The 25981-nt window shown below is 36.6% G+C and overlaps 1 protein-coding gene across 2 annotated transcripts in view; it reads right to left on the reverse strand.

Annotated features, from left to right (window-relative positions):
• PRKN (parkin RBR E3 ubiquitin protein ligase) overlaps positions 1–25981 on the reverse strand; it is a 702734-nt gene that overhangs the window by 325031 nt on the left and 351722 nt on the right. For both annotated transcript variants that reach the window (XM_033056630.1, XM_033056631.2), the window contains exon 6: positions 25285–25400. In XM_033056630.1, the coding sequence (XP_032912521.1) occupies positions 25285–25400 (116 nt within the window). The remainder of the gene's footprint in view (positions 1–25284; positions 25401–25981) is intronic.

Below are 25981 nucleotides of genomic sequence, written 5' to 3' on the forward strand. Positions count from 1 at the left end.
GAATCATACAGATTTCTCTACAGACATTAAAAATTTTTGAACCAGTGGATATGATATTAGCAGTGGTCATATATCTGGTTGTACTTAGTAGCATACTTTTAAGGAAGTTCTACAGACTCTTCAGCAATGTATCTGAAGGAAAGGATTTCCAAAGAAACAAAACGTTTTTACTGTTGTACTGAAATAAGCATATTAATTCCACTGCAAGGTAGTGTGGTTAGACTGCAGCAAAGAGGAACAAAATTTGATTTTGTGTAAGCTCGTTTGTGATTTGCTGGAGAAAAAATAGGTTTGCTTTGGTTTTTGGGTTTTTTTTGTTTTTTTTTTGTTTTTTGTTTTTTTTTTGTTTTTTGTTTTTTAGTTTTAATTTTTAAGAGAGCAATATGAATCAGGAATAATTAGCAAATATAATTTACAATTTTGAAATTCAGAGCATAGTCCATTTTTTCATAAGAATTAAAGTAATCAGACCTTATTTGCAGCTTTCACATTATTACTGTTTGAAGAAAATTGTGAGGATTCCAGAAGCACAATAAGCATGTATGAACTGAAGGGAAAGTATGTCTCGTCAGCACCTACTTAATTGGCAAAAAGTGACCAGAACATCATCCATTATTGAAGAATCAGATGATGCTGTTTAAGTTCCAGCATTGTTAGCTCATACTCTTAAACAAAGTTCTCAATCCTTCATATTTAGAGCACAAACATGATCATAAGTACATGCATAATAGAACAGTTTTAAGCCTAAAAATCTTTCATATAACATTTAATATTCTAATATACACTCTGAAGTCTCAGAGGCAAGGCTACATAGAATATTTTTGAATTAAATTCTAGCAGTAAAAACGATGCAATCTATGTCCTAATAATGTCTCTCTCTATTCCTTATTTTACGCTGACATCTGGTATCACAGCAGACTTCTGCCACCTGCAAGGTCAGGAAAATGCAGACATCTCAACATTTACTGACTACAGCATTATTGGAAAGATTTTTATATGGGTAGTATGGCTTCTATTTCTTCACAAGTGTCTCCTATATACAAAAAAATAACTGTGAAAAAGGCTATCTTAAAAAGGTACGAAACTGAAACCAAGTATTAAAATGATGCTCCAGGTTAATGAAAGAAATAATTATGGCACACAACCCTCAGCACGTAACTAAGTCAGCCCTCGTAAACCCAGACACAATGACTTCCTAGTTTGTCATTCTGCCATGGTATGCACTGGTCTATACCTGCAGAGGATGCTGTGTGCCAAGTGCAGCTGTAGCAGCTTGGCAGTATTTTGCACCCAACCTCTGTGTCAAGCACAAATCCCATCAGCCTAGAGCCTCACACGCAGCTCCAACTCCCCAGCTCAAAACAAAACACATCACTGTGCTACCAGTTATCTCAGAAACCCCCCAAAAATTCACACACTTCTGAGCAAAGAGGCTTCTGGGTTCATTAAGTTTAAAAAGTCAATTGTTTCTTTTGCCATCTGCTAACTTATCCTGAAGACTTGTCTCAGTCTCATCCACCATGGTTACTGGAATAGCATCTGTCCCCCTGCAATCCTGACAGGCTGGAATTAGAATATTTTTAGATACTAATTAGTAAAACGCCATGTCCAAGAGAACTTTCCTGACCTTGTGCTGCCATTTAAAACTCTTCAGCTGTGGGTCACCAGACAAGCCAGCTGCACTGAAGCAGTAGATACAGTAACAAGTGTGATAACGGGGTAAGCAGCCAAGCCTAACCTGGCCCACTCGCTGATCAACAGCCAATGTGCTACAGTCGCTTGAGACTTCTTCTCAGAATATTGTTTTCCTTCCTGGTAGGACAGCAAATTCCCTGACGTCCATTTCTATGTGATATGTAGTTCTTTGAAAGACTACAAACAACAGAAATAATTCCTCTTGTTTTTCTTCTAAAAATGTGTTTTTCTTCAATTTTCTTCAATGCAATTGAATTAACTTATATTTTTAAAGTGTACTAAAACCCCCTTTCCCACACCAAAGGAATTTTTCAACTGGTATAGTAATTTTTTTTTGTTTGTTTTCTCATGCAAAACTGATTTTTAGTTCATGCAGTCTCCATGGACCAAACTAATCCTCACCTTATCACTGGAGCTTGGCAAAATTATAAGAAGAATTTGAAGCAAATATTTCTGTCTAAGATACAGCAGCTAGAAGATGTCCAAACACAGTAATTTATCCCATATATTAAAAAAAACAGTTTCTACACAACCAGTTTGACTCTAAATATCATGTAATAAGCCTGTAATAATTATGAAAACAGTATCACCATTTGAAAAGCAAGTACTTGCTGATATTACTGGAATAAAAGGCAATGATGAATAAGTCCTGTGATGATCCTGGCCAAAGCTTGACAAAGGTAATTCAGCTACAGAAAATATATCTGAAGTAAAGCCAGTTTCATTTAATGAGTTATTTTGGGTGACATTTTTCCCATTGTCTGTTCCTGCTGCTTGATATTTAGCTGTAGACAGAACTTCTATGCGTCCAGATGGAATAAACACCCTTAGATTTTTATAATGTTTTGGTTTTAAATTCATTTTCAGTCCTTGCTTGGTCACAAGAGGCATATAAAAAATCAACAATACAACGTCTATGCTAATAACATTTGTTATTAGTTGCTTTGAAATAACCAGATGCCTCAGTCAGGGAGTTACACTGCTGTTGTAGATAAAATCAAAGGCAGAGGCACAGATGATTTTTCTCTTGAGGAGTTAAGTACCAAACTACAGCCGGATGACAAAAACGAGCATTCTGAAGTTCACCCAGAGCTTGGGTTGGATCTCTTTGCCATCTGCTGCCTGCAGGAGCTGCCCTGCAGCTGCCTGCCAGCACACACTGTGGGAGCCCCACACTGCACCATGGCAGGAGGAGCTCCTGAATCCAGTTGCCAGCAGAAGCAGCGGTGCAGAGAAGACTTTTGTCCGTACTCTGCAATTCCCTGTGTTAGCTGGAGAGATTCTCTAGACCAGTAGAAATGCCTGAAGATTAGCATTTTGTTAACTCAACAATCTCACTGATAAAGATTGCGAAGATATCCAAGTCCCTTGAGAGTAAACAAGATCCTCAAGGGCTCAGCAGTTTTCAAACACAAGCTGCTTAATTCAGCATCCCCTTGCATGCCCATAACTTATGGGTGTTGGTTTTGGCTCCTGTTACACAATTTTTTAGCCTATAAAAGCGATGCACTAAATGCTCATCTGGCATGGTGGTATGGTTTGTGCCAACTACCACAAAGCTTTGAAAAAAACAAATACAGTGTAACACAATAAGCATACTCTTAACTACTAACTCTTACCATTGCTTACTTGGCAAAAATAAAAGCAAGCACAAAAGCCTTCCACATGTAGAATACAAACTTGGGACCTGTGATTCAGGATGGTTACAATTCATCTTTTAAGAGACAAGGAGGCAAACTGACTTGCCTCACTTGTCCATGAAAACCCCTGCCATAAAATGCAGGTGTATGAATATTTACATTGAAAAGGGCCAATGATTCAGCAGAGACTGCATCTGAAAAAATGCACATGACTGTGCATCTTCCTATAGCAGAGATAAGCAGTTAGCCACTTAAAGCCACTGGAGACTACTTGCAGTATTGTTGCTAACATATGCTTGTGGAATCAGGATCTAATTTCTCACAATTTCAATGTTCCAGTATCTCACACTTCTACTCTGTGGGAACATAATTGTTTAGGGTAGGATTGCCCCTTGGGGTATGTGTCCTTAATTTATTACTGCAGGGTCGAGTAATGTACCAACCACAGAACCATTCATGTTTTATTAAAATTAATTTCAAGGGACTGTTGGTTTTAGAAAGCATGTATAGGACTGTTCAGATGCTTTGGCAAAACAATACCAACAACAAGGAGTAATGAAAATGTTTCCTTTTTTCATTCTTTTTACTGTAAGATAAATGAATTCTAGCCCCAGAGTATACCAAGAAAAGGAAAAAAGCAACAGGAAACTCCTGCTATTTTGTCCCAGTTCCTCTGATTTCTCATGTCTGTTTTGCATTGCTTCTTCTGAAAGGAGTTCCTTTTGGCTAACCTGTATCTTTAGGATCTATCTGCACATTTGGGTCAGCAGAATAAAAAAATTGTTTGTGAAACCTTGCTCTCCCTACCAAATGTAGATGGGTTTTCTTTATTCTCATCTCTGATCTTCACAGGAGTATTTATTTTAAAGTGCCTGTTTTCTGATCTTTTCTAGGCACGTGAAGACAGTAGAAAATAATTGCTTTGTCTGGTAGATAATTTATTGTCTGAGACTCTTTTAAGGTGAAGAGATACCACCTACTATAAAGAGGTCTTGTTTCTAAGTGATAATTACAGGCTGAAACCAAAAATCAAAAGAAAGAAATTATGGTTTCTTGGAAGACTTCAGCCATTTTAAAGCGAGGCTGAACTAGAAATTCCCATTTAACAAGGCACAGAGATAAAGAGGTGAGCGAGGAGAGCAGTCCTACTGCAAGAAGTAGAAGAGAGCAGACGCTTTCTGTTGCACGGCCAGCACTGTGCAGATGCACACAAGATAGAGCTCACACCTCACCATGTACAAGTGCACACCATCTCTATAGGCACGACAAATGCACCAGATGTGCTATCAAAATGGTATGGATAGAAGAATCACTTATCAATGCTGCAGTTGCTGAAACCAACTTTTAGTGTGATCAACAGCTTTTGCTACAATGAGAGCAAAAGCATTAATTTTGTTATTGTGTCACAAATCAGAGAAAAAGGAATAAAATTAAAGCCCAAAATGACTAATCAAATTTGCTTGACAAGTACTAATTCACTTTGATCTATTCCTCACCATAATTTCATTGGCAGGTAAACCATACATATTTATAGAAGTGGCAGCAGGCTGCTGTTGTTCTGTTTGCAATTTACAGTAACAAAGAATTCATTTAGATTACCATACTTGAAGTCCCAAGGTGACTCTGCCGTGGTTACAGGCCCCCTGCTATGCAGGATACCTAACATAATAAAGAACAAAGGCAAACAATGCTACACTGAGACCATGGCTCCTGGGTAATCAATTCAGGTATTTACAGCTGAAACAATAGCTCTGTGCAAATCAGCATCATTACTACAGTTTGCTGATAGAAACCCCAGGGAACTCAAGAAGTGTCTGCCTGCAAAGCAGCTGATTGCTCTGAGTTACTTCTGTTTTGTTAAAGCATTATTGTTTCCCATCATAATAAACAGTAAATGATTGTTTTAAGAAAAGGGCATGAGAGGTGGAACCAAATGTGCAAAGTACACCTCTCTTCCAGAATTTTGGCTTGCATATTGCTCAGCAAATGCATCTGGAGAAAAGGAGGCCAGTATCAACCTTGCTCTTGTGAAGCACCATTAGACTCACCTGTTTGGGTTTTGGTTTTTTTTAATGCCTGTTTCTAGTCTTACAGACTTTAGAAAAAAAATGCAAGCATGGACTCAGAAAGAGCCAGTTTAATCCATCTACCAATGCTTACGTTTTTGACACACAGATAAGGCCACTTGTCTCCCCATTTTGCTCTTCCTATTAGAAGAGTAAAGCAAAGAAAAAGCAAGCTCATTGGCACTGCCTCCTCTCCAGTGCTTTGCCTATGAAGGCAAGATGTCCCACAAGACCCCATCTTTCACAGCAGAAGAGACCCTAATTCTGCATATCCATACATTTCCCTAATATTTTACTAATACAAAGAAAATGGCATTTAGGCACATTTTAGAATGTTTCTTCTCTGAATAAGCAATTCATCTTTTACAGAGGATGAGGCAGGCTGACTTTCCTCGTCTGTCCATGAAAATCCCTACCATAAAATGGAGAGGTATGACCTTTCACACTGAGTGTGAAGTGTGCCTTTGTGAGCTGTTCAGAAAAAAATTTGAAGCAGAAATTTCTTCTTCAGTGAGGAATGTTTTCAACACTTCCCAAAATAAAATGCTACACCAGTTTATTTTAAAAATGTTCCTACCTATTGAAAATGAAATTATCTAGTTGATACACCATTGCCTGTGGCACCATCAAAGTAATGTTTGTTGAAACCTGCTTTTGCCTCAGCAAATGAATACTCACTGTCCAACTGTTCCTCATGCCTTCTGTAGGCTGCTGCTGAAACAGGCAACAGTGTCCAAAAATTTCTGAATTTCATCTCTGCTACAAGTACATTGCCTTTTACAGTACACACATCCTCTACCTCAGTCACTAGTTTGTTTACATGAAGAATATCTGAGCTGCTTGTGCTATACTTTTTCACAAACATATCTTCTATGTTGGTTGGCTGACTGATCAAAAGTACAAGACCAAAACAACAGGAAACAAAGGACTGTAACCATAAACTGAAATTTCTGTAATACAGCATTTGCAGCATGGATACATTCCTTCCTAGAAACAGGGCTCTAAGGAACTCAAGGTGACGAAGTCTGGAAACATTGCAAATTGGGAATTGCTTAGTTTTCAAAAAATGATGCCCAGGACCAGTTCATATAGACCTGGCATCTGAAGAACCTCTCCGTATCCTGCATGGAGCTGGAAAATAGCGCAAAATGTATGAGGAGTCACCTCACATCTGAGTAGTCAGATTCCTCAGTGAGAAGCTAGAACATTTTTCCTTATGCTAAAACTCTTTGTGTCGTGTTTATGGGATTACCCATATGCACATGTCCAACAACTTGAACGCTGCACAGAGTGACAGGTCTCTCTTCAGACACTGCCAGCAGCAGCAAAAATCCTTAGTCAGCGACATTCCCACCACACACAACACATCACAGACTGATTACAGACTGACTATGAACTGAAGTGTGATTGTTAAGTTTCTGAAAAGTATTATGGAAAAGAACAATAAGAATAATACATTCCTTACAATAATCAAAGATAAGAAAGAAAATCAGATTTTTTAGAAGCCTAACAATAGTTTCGTTAGAAATCAATTACTGAAGAAAGTCAGGCACTTAACTTGTAAAATACAGGGGGATAGTGGTAACATTTTGGAAGGCTTCTACTATTTTTTGAGCCCATACTTTGAATGGGGTACTGCTGTGGGATGTACAAAAAAAATTAAAGTAGAAAAAAAATATATACATAGTAGTTTTGTCTCTATGTCCATTCTCTACTGTCTACTAAGTAAAAGTGCACACATTCAGCTCCATCACTTGCAAAATTACAATGTTTATGAAGTCCTTTGTATTTTAATTTTGTAATACCAAGTGAAAGGCTGAAAAAGCTATGCTATTTTTAGTCATGCTTCCAATACAGAATTGTCACAGAACTGGGTTTTCGGAATTGCTATCCAATGCCCAGAAGTGTCTGTTAGCAAAACATTCTTGTAGAAACCTGGAAGCAGTGAAGAACAGAACTCAGTTCAGTTCAGAGAGGACCTATGGTAACTTTAAGTCTGTTACAAAGTTAATTTTTCAAATGAATGGTTAGTCACCGCAATGAATTTCAAATTAAGACAGGGCAGAAGAAATCTGTCAAACACAGAAAATAAAAACATATAATGAAGTATCAAAAACGAAAATCCAGACTCTGCACAGTCTCCAAGAAGATATTTACTGGAGAAATGTAAATTATTTTTGTGGTTCTAAAAAATAAAATATGAATATTTTTTGGTTAAAAGTTGATGCCTAGCAGTTGGGCAAGCTTAGCTACAAATCCAAATGCTACATGCAAAAGGAGATTCACATGGAAATAATTTTCATGTGCTCAGGGTAAATAGAGCTCCAGACAGTAAACAAACCACAAATGGGATACAATTCTCAATTCAAAGCATTTTACTTTTAGTTCAAATCAAACAATGTAAGCTCACCTAAAATGCAGATAAAAAAGAGAAATAAATAGAGAAATAAAGTCTAGTATGACAAGAGATAAAAAGAAGTCAGTCCAGTCCAGAGAAGTTGAGTAAATGAGAGAAATAAAGAATTACAAACTAACAAACTAAAGCCTGCCTAGTGTTTAGGCACTGAGAATCAACAACTGCAAAATATATCCTTCTACAGGCAACTGATGGTGGGATTACATGTTGTTTAGTAAAAAGCAATTAAGTAAAATGGGGGTACCAGAAAATTTAGGGTAAAAATGGAAAATAATTCTTCAGGGTAAAACCTACAAAGATGTAGAATACAAACTTCAATAGGATGTTCTACAAGTCCTGTTCTAAAAAGTCCTTTAATCTAGAAAAAACTTCAGGACCTTTTCAGTTAAACTGAAAATAAAAAAAAAAATTGTTAAACTTATTATCTTTCAAGATGGAAAGGTAATCTTGATAAATTGAACAGTTTTGTTATTTGAGGGGTTTTGAGTGGTTTTTCTTTCTTTGGGGTTTTTATTTTCCTTTTCTGAGCACACGTTGCTAAACCTGGTATATGTGACATTATGAAAAGCTAAGTTTTGGGATATAAAAAAGCACAAAGCAAGTGGCACAATTCCCTAATTGGCACCAAGCTGGCTGTGATTGTGGTCACTAGAATGGTCTCTCCACAAATGTAACAAGTACAGTATTTTCACGACTATAAGGAGCACCCTTTTGAATAAAATTTTCCCCCGAACCCGGAAATGCGCCTTATAGTCATGTACGCCTTATCTGATGTACAAAGTTGCGACATTTGCCACCCCGGAAGTGTGAGCCTGCAACAGTCCCCAGCCGAGCAGAGCCCGCCCGGCAGCGGCATCGGGCCAGCGCCGGACTGGGGCGAGCCCAGTGGCATCAGGGCAGCGGCCGCGCGGGGTGGGGGAAAAGAGCGGTGGCGCAGCCCGGGATGGGGGGGCCAAAGCCGCCGGCATCAGGGCAGCGGCGGCCCAGAGCGGGCCCGCCGGCATCGGGACGGTGGCCCTGTGGGGCGGTCCTGCCAGCATTGGGGCGGTGACCCCGCGGGGGTGGGAAAGAGTGGCAGCACAGCCTGGGCAGGGGGGCAAAACCGCTGGCATCAGGGCGCCGGCTGCGCGGTGGGGGAAAAGAGCGGCAGCGCAGCCCAGGAGAGGGGGATAAAGCTGCCGGCATCGGGTACAGGTGGGCCCGAGGGCCCATGGTTGCCGGGTTGAGGCAGGGCCTCGGCCAGCAATCACGCAGGGGGAGCTGGGGGCGGATCCTTGCTGCAAAAAAAAAAGTGCGTCTTATAGTCCAGTGCGCCTTATGGTTGTGAAATTACTGTACACAAATGGTTGCAGGAGATCAATCTACTTCGGTTCTGCTTTTGTTGTGTACCCTGGCAAGCATTACCTTCACTGTTGCAGCATCTCACAACTATGAGAACTGCAGCTTTATATTTGTCTCAATTATTAGGCATTTAATTTAATAAGCCTTTACATTCCAAGGTAAATATATCTCTGTTTTGGCATTTGGTTAAAGTATGCTTTGTGAATTCTTTATTTTACTCTCTTGAAGGGCAAAAGTATTCCAACAACCTTGATTGTCAAAACATACATGTAGGTCAAAAAGCAAGCAAAGCTTCAGCCACAAAGCTCTGTTTTCAGAAGTTCCCATGAAATTATCTCTTTACCTAGAAGGCGTCATTAAAAGATATTTAGAAAACCAGAATAAGAGAAATTAAAAAAAGAAAAATCATTCTGAAGGCAGGAATTCAGAAGCTGTTAATAACTCACCCAGAAGAGAAAATTCATGTCACTGCTATTTTAAGATTATGACAATAAAGCTAGACTCATAAAATCAGCACATAAAATATTTCACTCTATAAAAATTTTTAATTGTTTCTTTTTAAATCAAACAAAAAAAACTGAAGGTTGCCAATCAAATACAAATACACTAGAGCTCTGGGGTGGTTTATAAAAAGGAAAAACTTGGAAATCTAGGAAGAAATTAAGTCAGGACTTTCACAGTACAATGAGCTGGAGAGGTAGGTACTTGGCAGAGACAGGGAGAACACACTCAAGCCATAAGCACACAAAAGCAACATAGCATCCAAAAACTGATAACAGAGAAGCAGTCTAAAGAAAATAATGTCACTTGAATTAAGAAAGTCCAAATTTTTTTTTCTTTAGATTGCTCAATGTTGAATCCATGAACTGTCAATTGTGTATAAAAACATAGTTGAAAGCAACTTTCCACTATCTTTGAAATTATTTTTCTTGGAATTCATAAGGATGGTGGTCTTGGCTATTTTGTTTTGTTTTTTATCTCCTTGTCTGAAATTGTATTTTGTCCAAGCAGCCTGTTTTGCAGACAAATATTTTCTGAATCCTCCCTGGTAAAAACATATCAAAACACAGAAAATATCTTTTTACAGAAAAAACCAAAACCAAACCAACCAATAAACCCTATAAATTCTCTGCATGGGGTCTCAAACCTAGAATCAAAATCCCACCCATGGGAAAAGTTACCATTCTCACCAGAATGTCTTACTTAATCCCCAGTCTCACACTGGTGAGAGATCCTCTAAATCTTTTAAAGCAAGGGATAAAAACACTTATTTGCAATCTGCTCCATTGGTTTCACAACTTTTGATCAGGTATTAATTTTCACCATGAAATAATTCTAAGTGACAAATCCTACTTGAAAATCTAGCATTTTTCTGGAACCTGAATGTATACCATAATCTTGGCTGTCTAAAAACCCTTGCTGGCTGCTTGCCTCTTCCAAAAATTTGCAAGCAACCAGCTTGCTAACCTACGTTAGCTGATTCAGTGAAGTCCTGCCAATTTTATGCTAACCCCACTAGCTGAGCAAAACAGCAAAGTTGCATAAATGAAAAACAACAACATAATGACTGCAACCATACAGAAAAACTTCTCACATCTGCAAAATGTTGAAAAACAAGAAGCTGTTCTGCACAGGAAATTATAATTTATCAAGGATGCACAGTTAAGAAAAAGGCTTCCTCACTTTGCTGTGCTGGAAGTCAAATCTAGAAGGCAGCAAGCAAGCAAGCCTTCCAATATTTCTTTCAGCACATGGGGGAAGAAGCTGGCATAATCAGACCCAAACTTGAGTGCACAACATTCTGCAATAAAAAGTTTGGGATGTTTAGAGGGTCAGTCAAGCCCCAGTATATGACAACCTGTAACATGTGCAAAAGGTACTCATTCCACCTCACAGTATTCAACACATCATCGCTGCATGACTCAATTTTCACAAGCAATAACAAGGTATCTGAAGAAACCTCATACAGGTGCAGTGGTTCCACATATTTGTGCTCTTCAGCACTGCTGAATTTTTTAAAATTTTTGTTGTTGTGGCACCTATATTTTGTTCTCTGACAAGCAATGAACACTCAAAAAATGTTAGTATAGGTCTGAGTTTGCAAAGTCTTCATTAATTTAATTTCATTTCCACAGGCAGCTATTGCATTGCCAGTTACACAGGCAGCCTTTCAGAAATCCAAGGCACAAAGTAGGCTGTGTTTTAAAATATACAGAATATTTCACTTACAGGCAACTGAGCTTAGGTTAAGTTCTTGCTTCTCTGGTTTCTGCTGTTAGCTAAATAACCATTTGTTCCTATGAATGATTGACTTCATGCTTATTCTAATAACTTGCACTGTAAACCCACTCTAATTAAAACTTAAGAAAAGTACAGTGCCATTAAAGTAGCAAAGTAAGTTTAAATACCAAATAAACATGATAGGTTATAGAGACAAAGAGTAATTTTTTAAAAAATAGAAACTTCAACAAGAGAATGTCCAATAACCGAACAAGGAAGGAAGGTTCCAATTTTTAGTTCCCAAAACAGTTTTGTATTTTAAGCTTCTTTATTACCACTGAAAAGGTAATTCTTCATCTGCCTCAGGTCTTGAAACTTATCCACCTGGAGACAGTTAACCCCACTAAGATTTTGCATACCTCCTCTTAGAGTATCTATGTACATTTGTTCATGGCTCTCTAAATCTAGATATTGTGACCTAACCTTGACAAGACAAGCTATTAAAGAAAAAATTTGTAAGGGATAACTGAAAAAAAAAAAAAAAAAAAAGAGCTAATGAGAATAAGCATTCTTTTGTTGGTATATTTAGCCACAACTCACATGTTCAAAGTCAAGCATATGTTTAAATAATACCCTGTTCTAGAACTTGAGTATTCACAGTTTTATAAAATCATTCTTTCATTGGCATATGATTATATGCACAGTAGGAAAAGACATACTAAAAATAAATAAAATGGCAATGCAAAGTTAAAGATTCAACTGAATGTAAAAAAGAAACCCAATTCTGAAAATAAGCCTTTTTACCTGTAGCATGTTTTTCACTCTGGCATATGGAAAATAATAAGAGAGAGATCAGTAAATCCTAAGTGGAAAAAAATTTTAAAGATAGTCATTTAAATGGAATACTCTGCCCAAGTGTCAAAAACTATTACTTAACATTAGTACTTAAAACTGAGGTCAATGCACTACTGCCCAATCTGCTTCATACTGAATTAAAAAAAAGAAAAAAACTTCTTATAGTAAAATTCAACTACATGACTGTGTATTGCTTGTTTAAAATAATTAGAAAACAATTTTCTTTTAAAATGAAAAAATGAAGTAAAAATGCTTGCTGGTATAAAAAAATGACCTCTTGACCATTCTTGGTAGATCTAATGTAAAGCCTTCATTCTCTTTTTTCTTCCCCTTTCCTTTTTCCCTTCAACTAAAAAAAAAATATTCTTTGCAGAATTTATTAAACACAGTAGGTAGAAGGAAAGAGATAAGGGAAGAAAAGAATTCAAAGAATATTCTTCTGACTTCCTTAGGTGCTTAATACAATCTTATGAATCTTGTAGAAAAAGAAGAAATAATATTCATACATTTGGAAAAGAGCAAAAAAAACCCGAAAGGAACACATACAAAGAGTAATAGTATTCTATTTCTTGATCAGCAACTAGAATCCAAAGGAATGCTCACTTTTCTGTAAAATTTTGAAAGGCCAAGAATATTGTTCAATATGCTGAGAAAAATAATCACTTTCATCAGAAATATTTTTAACATGTTTTAGTACTAGCATTAATGCTTTAACTCTTAGGTAAATACCAACTGAACTGCAAATATGCATAATGTATTTTCTAGAAAACAGAAAGCTCTGAAACAGTATGATCAAAACCATAAATATCTCTCTGAAAACAGGGGGTCATTACGAGGCACTGTGATACCCAGTAAAGTAGAAGATAAATCATATAAAATACATTTTTCATATGCATACAGATTAGCTCAGATAATCAGAAAATACAGCAAAGGGTTAAGAAAAGAGTTCTTTCTAGTGAAATTCATTCTCATGGCAGCAGCCATTTCCAAAACTGTCTTATTCTCAAAAAAATAAAAATAAATCCCCCCGAATAGTCACTATTAGATCTGCTTCCTGTGTTGAAAATCCTACCTCACACTGAGAGACTCATTAAAGACATTCCATGACTACTTCTTGGATTTGAGGTTGTCACTCAAAGTGCAGGATCATTAGATTGGATGAGTCTAGGCTCTGACCAAGCAAAGCACATACACCTGCATTTATATCCTGTTGGTTTTGATGGGATTATTCAGATGCAGCAAGCTAAACACAGGTTTAACTACTTACTGAGATGAGGTCACAGCTTGGTTCTAAATGTTCTGCAGAACTCAAACCACCATAGAGATCCTATCAACACAATAAGGACACCTCTACAGAAATAATTTTATTCCTTTCTATTATAAACAAGACATTTTATTAATTGAAAGATATCAGAGAAGAACAGAAAAAAAATTTCTCAGGAGATTCAATTTCTTTGTCCTGGATAGGGAAATGCACTACAGCCAGAGTAGAAGTTGCCAAGTTGTCAACTAAAGTCTGTATATTCTATCCATTCTTTATAGCTGGAATACCTGAAGTCTGAGAGACAAAAAAACTCAACAAAAATGTCTCCATTTTTGGCAGCCAGATTTTTTAACAAGGAACACAAAAAGTAGAGGTGCAGGGAATGCTATGCTTTATACTTCTTACCTTGGCACATTACAGATGTTTAAGACCAGCCACTATTCAGTCTTGCCTTCTGTTTATTTTATCACTAGTAAAAATTCTTCTAATGCTTTCTGCTACTTTAATGACTTATTAAAATAATACCTTACATCTCTGTTTATGTAACGTAAATTTGGTTTTGAAGATAAAAAAATTGGCAACAAGATTGAGAGAGATGTGTAGAATGCTTTAAATTGCATTTTATTTCTCAATTCTGACTTCCAGAAGGTGGTGTTTCATTAACCAAAATATAATTCAAATATAGAGAGAGCTAGAAAGTTAAAAGTACAATAATTTACAATCCTCTAATTAATGAATAAATTAATTTTTAAATCAAGTTTTCATAGCTTGCCAATGTTACTAAATAACAATAAATGTACTACTTTTTGGAAAGCAGCAAATGGCGTATTTTCAAATAGTCCTTCTTACTGTTGAAGGAAATGAGGTCCTAAATGCAGGGCACTCCACATGCTTTTCACAAGCACCACTTTGTTTTCAGGTTTAGGCAATTGTAACTCTACTTAACTTTTCATCTTCTTACTGTGCCAAAATTTATGCCATGTAAAATCAATAAAGCAACCCAAAACATCCGAGTAGCTGAAGAAGACATTTAGCACCAGACATACCGAGCACCTTGTCTTTAAAACATGAAACAGAGGTTGTAATAAGATAATTCATATAATCTGTGGCACAAAAATTAAATAAAGAGAAAAGTACTACGAATTGCCTCAAGCCAGAATCACCTAAGAGCTTTAAAAGAGAGGAATTACCATTAGAGTCTATGAGATACTCTAAGCACCCCTCAAGGGTCTGAATATGCTTCACTTGCTTTATGTGAAGCCTTGCATCCCTTAGAGTACAATTTTGCTAATCAGTTTTCAAGGTCACAGCTGAATGAAAGAGGGACAAGCTGTGCATTCGTAGATGATACTTATTTCTGGAAAAGTCATCGTTCTATTTATGTGAAAAATTATCTGCAGTTATGCAGCACATAAGACTTAACCTGCAAACACTTATATCACAAAAGAAATACACAAACTCACAAAATTGTTTGCATAATCAAAGTCTAAAGGGTCAAGGTGGGAGAAGTGTCTTTTTAATTAAAATTACTTTAGCAGATACATGCATAAATGTGTCCCCACAAAACAATAATGGCTATTTTGCCAGAAATTATGGATATATTTGAAGGACAAGAGAGAAAATGAGCTATTTCTCAAAATCTCAATTATGAGGGTCTTTAAAATGCTTTTTCTCTCTCGTTTTAGCATTTTATTTTAAAAACAAAATTAAATTACAAAATTTAACTGCATTGAACTGAATGAATGGCTTTCTGAAGCTATTTTATATGTATATAACCAGACTGAACCATATTGCAGCATCACTCTCACCACCTGCTTTCTGATCAGGACATGCTCTGACACCTTTTGAGGTACATATAACAAATGAGAATAAATATAACTTTTTTTTGTCAGGAAATCCAATAAACTCCAGCAAGGTTAGAGAATCCACAGGGAGGAAAGGCATAGTCCTGCTCATAAGTACAGTTCAAGACTGACATCAGCATTGTCAGCCTGTTTCCAAAGAGGCTGGACAGATCCACAGAGGTGACATCTGAGTGCAGTCATTGTTCCTGCACTGTGCACATCAGTGGGCTGCTCCTGGTTTTCTTGGCAGCTGTTTGGCTGACACTGCCTTTAGTGGTTACAGAGAACATACCTTATGGGAAGTGGTATGACTGTTCTCTTTGTTGCTTCCAACAAAACAAAAAGAATGAGTAATTTTTAAAATGCAAATGGAATTTGCATGCCAAAAGAGCACTGTCTGGTTCCTACTTTCACCAGAAATATGGGAAGATTTGTCTCCTGTGTAAAGTGAAGTAAGAATAGCATAGGGGGAAAAAAATTATAGATGTAATGCACTTCAAATAACTGAAGACTGCTTACAGAGAAGAAAGACAAAGAAGGTAACAAGTATATATACACAAGAATGTATATATGTGTTATGTATAGATATGTACAAAATATTAACTAAAATTCCATTTTACTTAGTAAATATGTAGGAGTACACACACTTAAAGAGAAAAAAAATGGAAAGTGACTGAGAGGAGGGTTTTGTAAAAGTTTCCTCTGGTAGAAAACCTCTGAAACGTCTGCCCAGAAAAGCAACACTTATGCTAACTCATATATTCAGTAGAGTAACTATCATTTTTCCCTTATCTTGCTATCCAGCAACATGCATTTTCTCTCACATTTTACTCACTACCACTGAACTCTTTAAGGAGCATGTCCAACAGAAGTCACAGTTAATCTGTAGAGATCAGCTGTAACACTTATTTCTTTGGCAAGAGAAACTTATGTCAGTGTAATTGGAGAAATATTAAGAAAAGAAATTCAATCACTTTTGATGGACGAATGCACTTGTATTCATCCTGTGTACTTCATTTCAATGCACAGTGATATGGAATTACTTTAACATAAACTAAAACAAACATAATAAGTGAAAATGCAAGTCTTAGCACAGGTTTCTAACAAAACAAAAATGTGTTTTTATAGTGCCATTTTTCTTGTAGTATTCTAACATTAACATACCAGTGCACTATCACTAGCATTTAAAAACCTGTACTGGGAAAATTATTATTCCCTTGAGTGTGTACATTTTCAACCATTTTCAAATGTTTGCACACAGCTCCCTTAACATGTCACAGATATTGACAGACTTAACAGATTTTGATTGACTTTGATTATGATGCAATTCTTGTCATTTTCAAACCACACTGCAAATCACTATCTTTTTGCACCAAACTCATAAAAGTTATGTATCAACAATTTAACTTGACTTTTGTCTGTTTTCACTTATGGGACTGAATTTACTTTCTATGCACTTGCCTGAGCCTACCTTGGATTTTCCTTTATAAGGAAATTTTAATTTTGCTAGCAACTTAGTTGATAAAGAACTTAGGGCATCATAGAACAATTCAAAGTAAAAAAAATTACTGTAATTTATCATTACACAACAATTATACAGTTATTGTAATAATTTACTATTTCAAAATTGCTATGTTTTAAAGTAAACAAATAGTTAAGTTTACTAAATGAAGCTTTATACAAATACATTCATCAGGAGGATGAACGAATTTCTCTGAAGATCTAAAAAAATTTAGAACCCTACTGGTTTCTCTTACAGAACCAAATAACAACAGAGTCTTTCTAATATTGTCTTCAGAAGCAACCTTTAACAGCCAAAGAATTAAGAAGAGGGAAGAGAACTATCAATGATTATGAGTTGCTAAGTTAAAAAGCAAAAAAAAATAATTCTAATAAATTCCATTATATATTCTAATAAATTCCATTATATTCCATCAAATGTAATGTGCCAAGAGCTTCGTATTCTCAGTGCAAACTGTCAATAGAAGATGTGTGAAATATTTTCCTTATACCGTTGTCAGTAAGTACACTGCTATGACAATTCATTCTACACCATGGTTTAGAGAGAAATATAGCAGTAGGTGTCCCTATTTATTATATGTACACAAGTTAACATAATTCCTCAATCCCTCCCTTGTTTTCCCAAAATTTTGTACCCATATGCCCCTGAATGTGATATAAATCAAAAATATGACTATACAATTTGAGAGTAGTACCTTGCCCCAGATATCTGTTGAAAACAATGTGTAAACACTTGCCATCAAATTCCATCAAAATGTTTACTTGAATTACATGTTTTTGAAATCTGATAAAAATTCCTATTTGACTGAGGAACTGAATGGCTTTCCAAGAAATTATCCAGGACAACAGACACTTCCATATTAGATAATTAAGTGACTTTATGAAGTACCAAGTAACATTTCTTAAAGTTCTCTACATATTATGACAGTTTCTTTATCTTATGAATAGTCCTTCATGTATTTGATTTCAGAAATTATGTCCTGGTACATTTGCCCAATACCACTATTCAATTTTTTCCTAAATTCCTGCAAATGAAATTAGTCTGTCGTGTGCATATTTAGGTTTTTGCTGCTGGGAAGCTTCATTCTCTTGGATATTTTCACTCTTGTTTCTCTATGCTGTAAAAGCCAACCACATCTTTCACAAACGCTTTCCCTTCCTTCCCCTTACTCAAGGGCAAGATGAGCCAAACCACTGGCTGCTCAGAGAGCAACAGCTCCTCCCCAAGCCATTCCTTTAATGCCTCAGTTGAGGTTAGAAAGAAACACCTCTGCAATTTGTTCACCTTGTTCCTTCAGACCTCAGGTCTCTGCTGAGAGGAGGAGGCTTGCTAATTACTGTGATCACCTGTGATGGTGCCTTTGCAACAGAGATATCTCTCCAAAACAACTGGATTGTGACCTCCAGTAACAATTTCCATAGGTCACTACACCACTATCAGATGGTGAAAATATTCAGCTACTACTAACCTTTCCTGGAGCAAAACTAACCAGAGATGAAAATGTTTTGTCTGTCATGTTAAGGAATTCTAAAAAGAAAGAGAAGAAGGTCCCAGACACCTGAACCTGCAAACATCAATGGAAGAAAAGGCATACTGTGGGCTTGCAAGTTCCAAAAGATTCTCTTTGGACAATGTCTTAAAAACATTTGCTACTCTGCTTTTCTTGGAGATTGCAAATAAATTTTAACTTCATCATTTAAATTTACAATACTTGAACAAAATTACATTCATTAGCTATCATTTTTCATTGATTATATGCAAGTATTCATACTCAGGTTTCTTCAGAATATTTTGGAAATGAGGTTTATGAAATATTGGGTATGTTACACCTGGATACCTGAAACACTAAAACTACTGATTCATCCAAAACCATTTAAACTTTTAAGTCTTTGTGTCTTGCAACATGAATAAAATACATAAGTGAAGAAATCTACAAAAACAGCTCACTGTATTAATCATGCCATAAATTTGAATGGCAGATAACATACAACATGTAATATAAGATCGTATTGATAATATTCTGGATTCTGCAGGCTTAAGGTGAAATGTCAAATGCAAAATGAAATTAAGGACATTTATTTTATCCCATGAGTATCAGGAGATGCACATTATTGAAATCAATTCAAATCAAAAATGAAATTCACTTGTAACAAAAATTCTCAATTCATGGCTGTTTCAAAAACTCAGGCATACAACACACCATTATATTTATGTTCAAAACGTGGGTAAATTGCAAAAAAAAAAAAAAGTAAAAATCAGCAGGCAGTCAATAAATTCCTTTCCATTTGTCCTTTCTGTCAACTGTATGCTAACATATATGCCAAGTAAAGGAATAACAGAAAAAACCCTCAGTGTCATAAAGAAGGAAAGGTAGACAGGCTTTATTCTCCCAGATGAAGAGAAATTAATGATTGATGTCCAGCACAGGAGATGAGGTTGGATAAAATCCTCCTCACTGGTCTCCTGCTGGCAAAGGATATATCCAGTGTGACAGTGCAACAGCTTTGCCAATGCACTCATCTGTTCCCAGACGTGTTGAAGCTGGAAGTTGTCTCACTGAGATGCAGCTGCAGTACAGATCTTAGATTCAGAGGCAGAGCAGTAAGAGCTGCACTGCTGTCCTGCCACTGCCATAGCGGGTTGCTGTATTCTAGTGATTATAATTCAAGAGAAAGATAAAGGTAACTGGATTTCATACACAAGGCAGATCTTCCAGTAGCCTATGGTACAAGTCTTTGAGTCTGAAATCCACAGTGTGCACCTCAGAGGAAATGAAGGTCAATTATTGGCACTATCAGACTTGGTTCACATTTCAAAAGATCACCAGAATTCTCAACAAAAGGTTTTATCTGCATGGTTTTGCTTGTATCAGAACTCAAATATTACACCTGTAACAAGAGTATTCTATAAGTTACCTCATTGGGGAAAAAGGAAAAGCAAAAGCTCTAAATCTTTTCATAAGAGTTCTTTGTTTTATATCTAATTTCCTGCTTTAAATCAGTGATTCTGAAGAAATCTCATTAATTTAAGGAGCATTAGGGAATAAGGCAGTAGACGTTGTCCCTGATGGTCATAGTGCTCAGACAAAATAGACTTACAGTAATTTCACGACTATAAGGCACACCCTTTTGACTAAAATTTTCCCCCGAAACCGGAAGTGCACCTTATAGTCCGGTGCACCTTATATGATATACAAAGTTGCGACATTTGTCACCCCGGAAGTGCGAGCCGTGAGGGGAGCTGGCAGTGCCACAGCAGCCAGGTGGGGGTGGGCCCGGGGGCCCGCGGCACCGCCCCTGCCGGGTACAGGCGGGCCCCGGGGGCTCATGGCTGCCAGGTTGAGGCGGAGCCTTGGTCAGCAACTGTGTGGGGGGAGCTGGGGGCGGAGCCTCGCTGCAAAAAAAAAAATGCGCCTTATAGTCCAGTGCGCCTTATGTGATCTACAAAGTTGCGAATTTTGCCGACTTCCGGGGGTGCGCCTCATAGTCCGGTGCGCCTTATGGTCATGAAATTACTGTAATTCTTATCAAAATCTTTTTCCACCCCTCTTTGAACTACTCAAGGTACATAAAGACAACAGTATTTAACAGAGGTTTGGAGCAGAGACTACATTATCAAGACAGGTTACAGAGGGGGGAAATGACTTCAAAAAAGAATAGCTAAATATAAATTTAATTACTTGTTTGGATTATAATGGCCCAAGGGGTAAATTTAGGATCCTATGTCCCAGAAACAAAGAGAAATAGCAATTATAAGTCTAGAGTAAGGTGCTATTTACTCTTCTGAAAACATCACATGGGTAATGTCTTGTAATGGACATGATTTTCATCCTTTTCATCTCAGAAAACAAGAGAAGATCCCTGGAAAAACTCTCTTTAAATAACAGCAGAATTTACTTGAATCAAATTTGTCCTACAGCTTCTTCACTATGTTAACTAATGTTAACAGTTCTCAAACAAATCACGGAATATTCTGAGTCAAAAGGGACTTACAAAAATCAAGTTCAACTTTTACACAAATGGCCTGTAAAGGGATCAAACCCACAACACTGACATTAGCACCTGCTCAACCAATTGAGCTTCTTGGTAGCTCTCTATCAATTTTGCAAATTGTCTCTTCAGTTGTAACACTGGATTCAAATAATCAACTAAAAATTCTGGAATTATTTAAGTACCGTGGCTGACCTGGTACCTCATCTATTTCTTGTCATAGTCACTGCTATATTCCTCCTCTGAAACTCCACTTTATTTTTTTTTTGTTTTAAATCCAGACTGCAATAATAAAATATATCTTTTAAAAGAAGAAAGACAAGGCAAATTATTCAGGTATGTCTCAACAATATTTAAACTGTAATTGAAGAAATATTTTACTTCAAAGCAATATACAACATTAATGCACAACACAGTACAACATGTAGGTCAATAAAGAACATGGCACACCTATGTCAACTATAAGATAATAAAGATCAACATTCAAAATATGAAATTAGAAAAACCTAATCCCCATAATAAACTTGGGGAGATAGTCTTCTTTTGGCATATGAAATCCACTGGTAAAAGCCACAAGAGAAAATAATTCACATATGTATTTATTGAGAAGTAAACTATTCCAGCCCATACCAATTACGAACACTACCCCATAAAAAACCAAACAAACAACAACTCATTTGTCTCAGTTCTGAATCTACAATAGAGGAAGCGAGCAAGGAGGAGTGATAGGAGAATGTCACAAACTACTGCTGGAGGGAAAAAAATCTTACTTTGACCTTGGAGAAAAAAAAAAGGAATGAAAAAGATGGCTTATTAGGTGTTACTCAGAAGTTTAGGAGGTCCAAAGTAATTTCACACAAACCAGATTAACACACTGTTATTCCCAATAATGCAGCCATTCATTGTTTACTGTCTGAAGGAGAAGAGAGCTGCCCACTCAATTTCCAACAGGACTTCCTATACTACATTAACTTTTTTCCCCCCTCTCAGTGGTGACCTTCTCCATTACTCTCCTGCCCAAGGAATCAAATGTGGTCACAGATTTGATTTGCCTGAAAAGAACTATGACAAAGTTACCCTTGAGAAGTAACTAGCATATACACTATCACCACTAGCAGAAATTCTGACTTCCAACTCCAGTATTAGAAAGTCCAAAAAGCAGAAAAACATAAAAAGCTCCATTGTTTAAACAACGCAAAACATTTCTTTGTTCAATACTATGAATCACTGATTTATCAGATTAGAAAAAAAAAAATTTGATAACAAAACACCAAGTACTTCTCCTTGTGGAGAATTCTTTCTACCTATTAAGTGACAGTATGTCCTATATATCTTTTACATTTATCTGTATCTGCTGAAAGCTAAAAATAATGGTGCCTTTAGGAATTGTACCCTACCAAGTCCGTGAAAGATGACGCAAGGCATTTCTGTTCTACACATTTTATTTTTACACTGCTTAAAAGTGCTGTTATTCCTGAGCCTGATTTATGGGTACCCTGGAGTACTCCTAACCCCTTTTGATGTTATTTCTACTGGAAACAGTTGACAAATCAGATATTCCCTCGAGGATTGCACAGTTTTAGTATTTGTTTCAACTTCCAGCCATTTGCTCAACCTATTAAAGCTTCTTCAAAGACATAGAATAGTAGAAGAGTAACCCATCACCTTGAATGCTATAGAAAAAAAAAAAATGCATAAAGCCTGCCAATTCACACTAACTCTGCTGTAGATAAGCAGAACACATTGGAAGGCATTACACTACATGGAACAATGCCTATGGAGTTAACATAGCCCTAAAAGAGTGTTTGGCTTTCAACTATTTCACTCTAGTGGTCAGATCTGCATAAAAATATTTATATAAAATATAAACCTAAGACCAACTAAGTGTATCTAATGTAAACTTAATAATAGAGACTGAAAATAGACTAATACTGCTTTCACTTCATATTTTTTCTATAAAGCAGAGTGCATTGCTGCTTTCTGTAAGATTTTTAGGAGCTTTGCAAACCTTGCTAAAACCATACAAATGCTGTGCCAAGAATCTTGGAACTTAATTACTTTGCCTGTGGCGGACGAACTGTAAATGATAAATCGATGGAAACACCTAGAATCATGGTGTATATTGCTGCAAGCAAAAATATTTAAGAAAAATGCAAATACTACCTCATTGTCATCTTTTCCTGTTTGGTGTCTTCTTGTTGGTTTGGGGTTTTTTTCAGAAAAAAAAAAAAACAAAAAAGAAAGAAAAATCTACCTTGAAGAACAGACACAAATTTCTTTTTTTTACTAAGTGAAGCTAATACAAAGTAATAGCTAATGTACCAAATACAGTTAATCCTCTTTTTCACATGAATGCTACAGAAGGATGAAGGCAGGTTTCACAAAATACTCTAAACTGCAGAGTGCTACTTTTCAACTGCATAAGCGTATTAGAAAGTAATTGCCAGTACAATCACAAATATTTAACTGAAGTAAAAAGATTAAGGTTATTTATGTAATTTCTTGGAATTACATGCAAATATTACAAGAATGTTAGGTTGGAGAAAAGAATTAGAAACTAAAACAAAGAAAAAAAACAACTGAGTGGAGATTTTTTAAGTACCCCAAGATTTTGCAATAACCTTTTCATAACAGATAAATGTTTTCACTGTATGATCTTGCTCTTTCCGATGGTCAAAACTTACATTTGACCATCCTTGCAACTGGTAAAAGACCAAATCAAAAAATAAACACCTAGCTTTAATTGTAAAATTATTTCATCCACTCAATTTTCTATTTTAACGACTGGCAGGATTTGCCATACAAAAAATAAAATAGTACAATAGCATCTTGGGTTTTCATATCACTTACAAATATCTAGTAGGACACAAAAGTGCATGTGAGGCTGTTATGGCTTTAAAAAAAATCTAAATTCTGAAAGAACCAGAATTTAATATATGGATGTGTTCTCAAAAATTTAGTGTTATCATAGAAATGTGTATCAATATTTTGACATGATGAGACAATAAATTTCTTACATTTTGCTTTTTCTTTTTTTTTTTCCCCTGGATGGTTGTTCTGCTTTTGTTTAATTGAGAATGTAACAAAAACATAGCAAATTCTCAGGAACAGACAACTTTTCCTGCAGTCCAGAAATACTTAGAGTTCTTGAGAACCCTATGGACACAGGTCACAAAGATAGGCACTGTTTATCCCAAAAAGCTCAGCTATTCAGCAAGTTTTACCCCCCTTCATTGTACTTCATGTAGTTCAGTGAGCTCTTCTGAAACTTCCTGGGCCCCACGCAGGAAATACTGGGATATGAATAACCCTTTTCCATGCCATCTTAGTGCTAGGATAAAAAGTACTTTCACTGCAGATGTACAATAGTTGGATTTCAGCTCCACAAGTAACCCAAGCTGGCTATGAGGAAGCACCAGGTTACACAGCTCTGCACAGGACATCTGTCAGTCATTTCCATGTGGCTTGGGATTGGGGATCAGCCCTTGGCCCTCTGGTATTTAGCAGTACAGACATGCACTAGGGGTCTGCACTTGAGTAAGCAAATCATTCTCTTGCCCAGGGAATTTTTAAAAGGGTCAGAAGAACCAGCCACTTTTGAGTAGCTGAGTCTGCACCCTTGCTGCAAAATGATGACATACCAATTTGACAGACACAGATATTTGGTCTTTGTTTAATCTGTACCTAGGAGTCAGTTCTGTAAATACACCACAAAGGATGCTCCCAAAACCAGCTCTTTCCAGAAGAACCACCATATGAATCAGTACAGAGTTCAAATGTCCTTTCCAATGTCTCCCTTCTGACCAACAACTACTACTTCACAATTCTCTTTACACTTTTGTATAAAATATCTCCTAGTCAGTGCTTCAGGTAATTCTTCACTACAATGGTAGTTGTCTTTTTCAGGCAATTGGTTTTTAATCCATGCATTTGCAAGTAATGGATATTCTTAAACGTATGTACCCAAATACCACATGCAAAGATGGATTACAGTATTTCAAACTACAATAAACACAAACATGAGAACAGATGCATTTTACTTTGATTTATAGAGCAAACACCAAGAAGTTAATTTCTTTAGGAGTAGTCTGTCCCCCTCAAAAATCCAGCTCTTTCCCTGGCTCTTGAATACATATTAGTACAAAATATCTACACACTTATGCCAATATCTTGAGCACTTGAGAATTTAGTCAGAACTTCAGCAGTCCGATTCTCACCTGCAATATGACTAACGTACAAAAACATGAACTGCAATTTTACCAGCAAAACAAATAAAGCATCTGAAAATATGACCCATTTTTTACCACATTACCAGGGAAAAAACCCCAGCCTTTAAAAGACAAAATGAGGAAAGAAAAAGAGGCTCTTAGGAAGCGATAAGTGCTATGAAGAACTGAGACTGTACATCTCTGACAATTTTTGTTGTACTTACCTAATATCTGTGCATGTTATACATGTGATACAGCGGCTGTTTGTTGTAACGAGGTTCAAAGCCACAGATGTTTCACTGTCAGTGGTTGGGTGTGCTCCACATTTAAAGTAGAACTCCTGAAATATTGAAGCAGAGATAAAGAGAAGATTACATACCTGCTGCTCATGTCTTTCCTTTATCTTTGGGTAACTGACATTTGAGAGAACAGACAAATCACCACTGCCAACAGCAAAGGAGGACAATCATTAGGCAGGGTTTACAAAGGATCCCTCACAAAAATACCAGTCTGGGTGTGCATTTTGTTCAGTGCCTTTCCTAGCAAAGAACGTATCAGCATGACACATTCTGTGATCTTCTGGATTTATAAAAAAGCAAAAAACACTTCATCTAGACTTTAAGTATAGTCATCAAAGGCAAAATACTAACCAATTTCTATATGCATTAATATCGCCACTATCTTTTCTTGTTACAGATATTACCATTTTCTGAACTCCACAACACAGAATTTTAGCTCTAAGATAGTGAAATCTGTCCTTCCTTTCGTGATGTTTGAAATCTTTAAGATACAATTTTACCATCATAATGAAGGAAAGCTCTACCTCTCTTGTTGCACATATTACATTTGCAAGCATACAGTGTTTGAATCAAGTCGCTTTAGCCTCTCAGACTGCCTTCATTAGCATAATACTTTCCACAC

The sequence above is a fragment of the Catharus ustulatus genome, chromosome 3, assembly GCF_009819885.2.
Source record: "Catharus ustulatus isolate bCatUst1 chromosome 3, bCatUst1.pri.v2, whole genome shotgun sequence".
Lineage (NCBI taxonomy): Eukaryota > Metazoa > Chordata > Aves > Passeriformes > Turdidae > Catharus > Catharus ustulatus.